The sequence below is a fragment of the Physcomitrium patens genome, chromosome 2, assembly GCF_059467195.1.
Source record: "Physcomitrium patens ecotype Gransden chromosome 2, ASM5946719v1, whole genome shotgun sequence".
Taxonomy (NCBI): domain Eukaryota; kingdom Viridiplantae; phylum Streptophyta; class Bryopsida; order Funariales; family Funariaceae; genus Physcomitrium; species Physcomitrium patens.
Window position 1 is genome coordinate 16,516,968 of NC_143411.1, and position 8,384 is coordinate 16,525,351.

At 42.5% G+C, this 8,384-nt stretch overlaps 1 protein-coding gene across 1 annotated transcript; it reads left to right on the forward strand.

Moving 5' to 3' along the window:
• The first annotated feature begins 750 nt into the window (after window positions 1-750).
• Window positions 751-7,821, forward strand: LOC112275935 (E3 ubiquitin-protein ligase COP1). The gene is made up of 13 exons (XM_024506735.3): window positions 751-2,502; window positions 2,725-2,802; window positions 3,024-3,179; window positions 3,422-3,817; window positions 4,165-4,349; window positions 4,603-4,668; window positions 4,920-4,998; window positions 5,252-5,407; window positions 5,549-5,647; window positions 5,797-5,901; window positions 6,048-6,227; window positions 6,465-6,575; window positions 6,919-7,821. The coding sequence occupies exons 1-13, from the start codon at window positions 2,179-2,181 to the stop codon at window positions 7,084-7,086; spliced, it is 2,103 nt and encodes a 700-aa protein (XP_024362503.1). The 5' UTR covers window positions 751-2,178; the 3' UTR covers window positions 7,087-7,821.
• Window positions 7,822-8,384: the final 563 nt, after the last annotated feature.

The following is an 8,384-nucleotide window of genomic DNA, read 5'->3' on the forward strand; positions in this document are numbered from 1 at the left end:
TTACTTTCTTATTCTAACACAAAAATTATAGCCAAGTATATTTATTTTGAGCAAGAAGTTAGTCATGATTATTGGGAGCCACAATTGTTTATCAAATCAAAAAACAAACACACATTGATATGAAATCTTATACATGTATGTATGTATGTGTATTTATATACATATATATTAAATTTCCAAGTAAGTATACTTTGGTTGTTGTGGATCAAGGTCATCTTGTTTTCGTAAAATTCTAACTCTGGTATTTGAAGATTTATGGATTGAATCTACCAAATCCCTAAGATCGCCCGCTACCTAGCCTGCCAGTGGGCGGATCAGGGGGGCAAGCGGGCAGGATGAAGGGGTCGGGTAGAACCGAAACCCTAGTCAAGGATGGATGTTCATTTAAATGACACCCGCCCGGATCTGGGTGTGATTCCGGGTCTCAGCCGGGTACGAGGGGGTTGGGAAGCTCCTTGAGTAAAACTTACATGGGGAATCTGAACAGGGAACGGTTCGATTAGAGAGAGCCCTCATCTAGTTTTAGATCCTCCGCGATTTTCCAGATATTTTCCCTAAAGCACGAACGTCCCACGTGGTCAGATCCTCTCCTCCACTCCCGGATGGACACCTGGGAGCCCGTGTTATTTCTCAAGATAAGCTATCGCAAGCTGTGCGTTCCCTTCTTGTTCCCTTCTCGTTCTCCCATGGTTCTCACGTCGTCGTGCCAAGCTCCGCAGCTTTGTGCGGCGAACCATAAAAGCTCGTGACACTAATTCGGGGGCCCGGTCATGGCATCACCACCTTGTGTTGTTGACTCGGACTGGGTGGCGGAGCCTTTGGTATACACCACCTCTTTATCTAATTGTGGAGTTTCGTTTCGAGTAGACGATTTTCCTTCGAGCAATCCTGTGTGCGATCTCGATGCCGAGCACGTGCACCTGGTGACCTGAATCTCACGTATCGTTCCATCGCACCTCCAATTAACCACGGAACTGTTTTGTCATTTATGGACTTAAGTGGAGTCGCGGAAAGTAGATGAGTTTACCGCAGGGCGATTTCGGAGAGTGGCAGCCAGCGGAAGGGGTAGATCGTAACAAGATCGCGGTAACTGTGTGTTTGATTGCTTGAAGTTTACTGAGACTGGCTTTCGCGTCGGCATCATCCTCATCTCCACTATGCTTGGCGACGCTGGCTCAAGGTGCTGCCCAAGGCCCTGGTGGCTACTCCAGAGGCCACAGGTCAGCTTCGTCCCCGCTCGGAGGTGGTTATTCCGGCGCGGCATCTTCTTGCAGTGCCGACGAAAACTTGGTTGCATCTTTTGGTTCGAATTTGCGCGGCAACGGTGAAGGATAGTCTCGGCGTGGTCACTGTGACTGAGTGTGTCGATTCAATGCACTGCGCAGCTGTGGTGGAGCGTTGTGTTTTTTGTATTGGATGTTTGGAGAAGTTAGTAGGATGATTCGTATTGTGTTTTCCGAAGTTTCTGAGACTCGGTTGAAGCTGGAGGAAGCAAATGTTTATTTATGTGTTCTTTCGGAGGCAGAATTTGGGTCCGACTGATGGGGTCTGACTGCTTGGAGGTTGGTGATGGGGAGGACGTGGTTTCTAGCAGACCAAGTTTGGCGCTGGAAGTATCTGAGTCTGTTTGAGTAGCTGCAGCTGTGGTGTTTTGGTGTGCGCGCTTTGGGAGACGTGGTAAATAAGATAGTGCTGGATGCATTATTGAGCAAGCGGGGTTTTAGAGCCGAGAGATCCCGGAAGCTTGCTTCAAGTACTGGCATTTTGCATCGCAAGATATCTGGCGTATGATTCTTTTTCGAAGAACTTCTACCCCTTCGTGACTGGTACCGGCTCCTTAGGGTTTTCGCTATTCTTACGGATACTTTGTGGATAATGTGGTCTGCGGGGAAACTTTCTTGGCGAAGAGTCAAGAAAGAAGCGGGATCCTCTTCTGCTCGGAGTATTGTTGAATATGTCTGACCACGGAAGGTGTATTGTAGCTATTTGCAGAGCGCAAGTAAGGAAATGTTTTGTGTTAAGGAATTAGATATGGGAGGAATGCCTTGAGTATTATCGCCCGCATCCTTCGTTTAGATTTGGTTTTCAGCTGGCGTAAACACGTGCTGAGACCCTTGGCTATGGCAAGTTGTTGTCACGAATTGAAGCTTTGACAGGAAACCAACCGGTGGGGTGAGGATGGAGGGAGGAGGTCCTTTCACCCAGGGTTCAGCAGGACCTCATGTTCCCTCCGTAGCAGAGGTTAAGCAAGAACCAAGGACGGGCTCCTGGTCGTCTGAGGACAATAAATATGAGGTAGCAATGGCAACAAAGCCGGCCCTGGACAAGGATTTTCTCTGCCCTATTTGCATTCAAACTATGAAGGACGCCTTCTTGACTGCATGCGGACACAGCTTCTGTTACACGTGTATTATGACACATTTAAGCAATAAGAGTAATTGTCCTTGCTGCGGATTGTACCTTACCAACAATCAACTGTTCCCGAATTTTTTATTAAACAAGGTGAGAGTGTGCCCTCGACTGTAGTCATTTACTCCACCTTTGGTTAAATGCTGCTTAGTTTGAGTGAGATCTAGCGACGTCGTCATTCTAGTTATAGTATGATGGAGCTTATAATTGGAATGTTTCTCTTTACTAGTGATGAAATGGACTCAATTTTTATTTGTAAGCCCAGCTCAAAAAGGAACTTATCACATTGCTTACACCTGGAATTACATGGTACAGTTGCTGGGAAAGGCGTCCGCTTCTCACCTTGTCAGCAATGCATCGCCAGCTGAGAATTTACGACTTGCCCTACAGCAGGTATGTTGTCCGCTCGCTCTTTCATTTATTTTTATTTACATCGTTTCCCTTTTACTTTTCCTCCCAAATGGTACCCATCTGTCCAGAAATTTTGAGGGGCTACGTTTTAACAAGATGTGTATTGAATACGCATCAGATTAGACAGAAATGCATGCTTTTGTAGCTTGTTGTGTGTCCAATGGCACAACATTAGCGTTTACAATTTCTCGCTTCCGTATCAGGGTGTGGATTTACCTGTAAAAGAGTTGGATTCATTGATGCGCTTACTGTCGGAGAAAAAACGGAAGGCCGAACAAGAAGAAGCCGAAACCAATATGGAGATTTTACTGGAGTTTTTACATCGGTCTCGGCAACAGAAGCAAGAGGAGCTTAGTCTTGTAAGAGCTTAACCATATGGAGAATATTCAATTTATGAAGAACATGATGTCTGTTGAAGATGTGTTGCCACTGTTGTACACGAATTGCGTCTGTGATTTTGGCAGGACAAAGCATTCTACTTGGATCTGGTCTTCATCCATATAAACGTGTCTCTTACCCTAAATTGCAATTTGTAGCACCTGTCTGATGCATTTAATTAATTAGTACATTCATTATTAACTTAAGACTTGTGTACATGTAGTTACAAGGAGACCTTCAGTTTCTTAAAGAAGATATCATTACCGTGGAGAAGCAGCGTCAAGACTTGCTGCGTGCCAAGGAGAAATATGCTCTGAAGATTCGCATGATTGGGGATGGACCATCGACCTCTATGCCGGATACATTAGCGGCATGCGAAAAGACAAGTAAGAGTGGAGTCACTTCTCAGAAACGAGGTGGTCAGGGTGGTGCATCAGTTCCATCTACTTTGCTCACCAGCCTCAGTATGGATTACAGAGGACGTGAAGCTTCAACTGGAACGTATAAGGCGATGGTAGGTGGAGGTGTATCTTCTGGCAAGAATCAATTAGATTCGCAAGGTTTAGCACCCTCACCAGCGGTGATGACAATGGCAAAAAAACGCCGTGTGGTGGCTCAGGTAAAACTACCCAGATGGTTGTAGTTTTTTCACGAACCTCACAGATATTTGAGGCAGGACACTTTGAGCTATGTGGTGTAGTTTTATATTTTGGCTACCGGACAGTTGCTGCCCAATTATTAACTTAACCAGTTTTATGTTTCGACCCGTTAGTTTGCAAGGAAGATGGATTAATTAGGCTTAAAAATTGTGGGCTTTGGCCGAGGTTGACATTTTTCTGGAAGCGCGTAGCGTGCTATTCATTTCCTTTCATGTCCTTAGTAGTTACAGTAATAATCTGTTCGATTTGATGCTTAACAGCATTGGTTCCGTTTTCTAATATTCTTGTTTTTTTGTGATGATTGTAGTTCGAGGATTTGCAAGAAGCTTATTTACAGCGCAGAAGAAAAGTAGCACAAGTTCAACGTCAAAAACAAAATGTGAATGAGGCGATTGTGCGCAAGGATGAAGAGGTCCATTCTGCAGGTTCCGATCGGTACTGTTCCGGTTTAAATGATTTCCAGTCCGTTCTCACTGCATTCACACGCTACAGGTATGTCGCTCTTTGCCTTTTCAATGGTTGATAAGTCCTACAGATTTATGAATCCTTGCTCTGAGTTCTTACTTTTTGAGTGCTAGGGTTCCAGTCCTTTAGACTTGTGAGTAGATAAAGTGGATCTTATTTGATCGTATGTAATTCTGCTGTTGGGATTTCATCGAGATCTATTCTGTAAAATTGTCCGATTAGTGTGCCGCTTTTTTGATGTGCAATGATGCCAATATGGCTGTATCGTTCTTTTGTGCAGTCGACTGCGTGTAATTGCAGAGTTACGGCACGGAGATTTATTTCATTCTTCAAATATTGTTTCAAGGTAGGACTGTTTGGAGTAGGCTGACACCATTAAACAACGTTGGTTTTTGGGATCGACTTCCATTTCTTATCTCCAGTATAACATTCTTCGCAGTGTCCGAGCTGTAGTATCGTTTATACTTTAAAAATAAGTTGAGCAGCCTAAGAAAGTAGTTCATTTATATCCACGTGTGCGATTAGTTTACCTTCTGATTTGTAACTTGTTGAAAATTCCTCATCTGTAAACTGACAGTGGCAGTACTGCTTGTGCAGCATTGAGTTTGATAGGGATGATCAGTTGTTTGCAACAGCTGGAGTTTCAAGGCGGATTAAAGTTTTTGAATTTGCAACAGTATGTTTTCTTTCTTAAGATAGCTATGTCCTTAATATCGACTTCTCGTTTTGAGGTGCCCTTGAATTATTATGCTCAAATGCTTAATGCCCGTATTTTTATTTTCGAGGAATATCACATTGAAGTATTGTAGTAAGAGCGACGCACAAGTGTATCTTGAATCGCAGTTGTGAATGCAAGGCCTCGTAACCTTCTATTAAGTTGCTGATTATGTTAATTTTGACCCAATTGCTTGTTTTGTAAATGTTTTCAGGTTGTCAATGAGTTGGCTGATGTCCACTGTCCAGTGGTGGAAATGTCAACTAGGTCAAAATTAAGCTGCCTTAGTTGGAACAAATACATCAATTCACATATCGCTAGCAGTGATTATGAGGGGATTATTACTGTCTGGGATGTTAATACGCATCAGGTCTGTCCCTCATTTTGATGACGTTAAGTTGAAGTTACCACCCCTTGAATTATTTTTTTGTGTATGTTGGTCTGTTTGAAGTTCACTTCTAGTTAATGTGCGGTGAATGGCCAGGGATTTGACTTCAAATTTTTTTTACAGAGCATTATGGAATATGAGGAGCATGAAAAGAGGGCCTGGAGTGTGGATTTTTCACGAACTGATCCGACCATGCTAGTCTCGGGAAGTGATGATGGCAAGGTAACCTGTTGAAATCTGGTGAACTTAATCACTCTTGTACTTGATGCGGTTCTGTTTTTCAAGCTTTTTCAAACTCAGGTTATTTGGAGTTTTCCGCATCATGTTTAATATGCGGTTGATCCGAAATGTTTTTATGTTACTGTTTGCAGGTGAAGATATGGTGCACGAGGCAAGAGTCAAGCGTGATAAATATAGACATGAAGGCAAATATTTGCTGTGTGAAGTATAATCCTGGATCAAGCAGCTATGTTGCAGTAAGATCCTCATTCCTCCAAAATGACTCATGTCAGTATCCATTTGTACCCTCATTTAATAGTGGTCTACTGGATCTTTGATTTTCCAACATGTATACCTTGGGTTTGTGCTATTACCTTAGATTGTGGATTTCATCTGGTTGCAGGTTGGTTCTGCGGATCATCACATTCATTATTTTGATGTGCGCAATTCTCATATGCCCCTGTATATGTTCAATGGGCACCGAAAAGCTGTTTCGTATGTTAAGTTCTTATCTCCAACAGAGTTGGCTTCTGCATCCACCGACAGCACTTTACGTCTTTGGGATGTTAAAGATAACTGCCCGGTACGCTACATTCATCATAAGTACATACTCGTGATTATCTTTCAGGAGTGTTAGTTATGAAGACGATTCGGTATGCCGGGTCAATCTATGATGCATTTACAGCGTATTCTGAAAATTTTGAAGATGTACTACAATCTCTATGTAGCACAGGTCGGGCTTCTCTTTGTTGAGTATTGGTTATGTACGATAATTCTTGCGTAAAGGCTATTCAACTGAGATTAGGCATTCTGGGTACAGACAAGGACACTGAAAGGACACACCAATGAAAAGAACTTTGTTGGATTGACTGTCAACAGCGAATACATCGCCTGTGGCAGTGAAACGAACGAGGTGTTTGTGTATCATAAGGTATTGTCCTGATTGTATGTTCTGGTTTTAATTTAGAATTTACATGACGTTTCGTGTTTTTTAGAACTCGGTTTTGTATACATGAGGCAAAGTGAAATTTAGTATAGGTGGTTCTTTTTGAATAATTGGGCTAGGGTTCTATGTTTTATTCTGATCTCATATAACTTTCAGAGTATTACAATTTGAGACCGTAGTTCACCTTGTGCCATTTTATATTTGATCTATGATTTGTTCGGGCTGTCAGAATGTATTGTCCTTACTTTATGTTTTGTAGCTTTTACGTTGGAATTCCGAAGCATGTATTTCGGGGTAGAGTATGCTGAACTTGTTTCTTTGTCTGTAGGCCATGTCTAAACCGGCATCTTGGCATAGGTTTGGATCTCAAGACGCTGAGGAGAGTGATGATGATACCTCTCACTTCATAAGTGCTGTGTGCTGGAAAAGCGAGAGCCCTACCATGCTTGCAGCCAACTCTCAAGGCACAATCAAAGTCTTGGTCCTTGCTCCCTGACTACTTAACCTCTAATTTCACAACTATCCGTCCAGGCTATGAGCTGAAGGTTACAGGTTACAAGTTGCAACGACGTCAAATGTTTTAGTAGAGAAGCATATCCCATTTTTTGAGTGGTTCTTGTATTTTACCCTCTGGTTCTTACCCGTGAATGTTGCATAAGTTTATCTATCCTGGGGAGCCGCATTTGACATGCGGCACAGCTTGACAGGTTCTTGCAACTCACCTTCAATAGGTTTTTTTCGCGATAAATGCTAGTGTGGTGTGAACTGCGATTGCTGAGACTTTTGTTGGGAACTTATTTTCCCCTTTTTTCGCGATAAATGCTAGTGTGGTCCATATATTCTCTCATTCAGATGTCGCTGTCATCAGCCCACATTGCTATTAGTTCATGGAATATAAGGAATTGGTTGTCCTAGACAGCAACTCTGGTGAGTGAAGTTAGGCGATTTCTCTTATACTAAAGCTGCCAGGTAGTACAGTTGTTGGTTGGAGGATGCGATTCCAGTACTTTGGAATGGATGCTTAATATGTAGTCAAGTACTCTTTGTATTAGTTTGATGCAGCAGCAATCAGTTAAGTGTCTTCAGGAAATTTGGAGCCTTCTTTAAGGAGCTGCTGAAGGTTTCTGATTCTAGATGCCAGAATATTTCCCATGATGTATCATCTTGTCATGATCTGTAAAGGCTCGAAGCTTACATTTAATTCAATGGTGAACTAGTGATCTTTCTTGTACTTATTCGTGCAGGTTCATGGTAAAATTTTAAGTTCTCACGAGTCTCCAGTAGATATCCATATATTTCAGGACTGATTTGAACCATCCTTAAAAATTTTGGTCAGTGTTTGCTGCTTGTATAGTCTTGCGCTCTAGTGCGTATAAAAATAACTAGAGGGCAGTTGGAATTCTAATTGTACATAATGATAAACTCTCTGGTGATTTGCACATCTTTATAAAGGCCGCTGGGGTTCTGGAATGATTACTGTCTTTACCATCACATTTGTGGAAGGAGGCTTCAGTCGTGATTCTCATGCAGCGCCACGCTCTCTACATCCTGGCATTGTGGCGTAAACTGTGCGATATGAACAATTGTACTCGAAACACATTCAAGCGACTTAGCTAAACGACCACTACAAAAAAGCTATGTGGGTTACCAAATACATCAGGAGAATTTTTTCACTCGATTCGACTTCATGTTGCAACCTTGTTGCTGACCATTTAGTTAAAGTAATCAGTTACCAACTACCAACCAGGGAGTTCGAGTTTTATCTGATTGAGGGCATTGGTGGAGGAATATGGA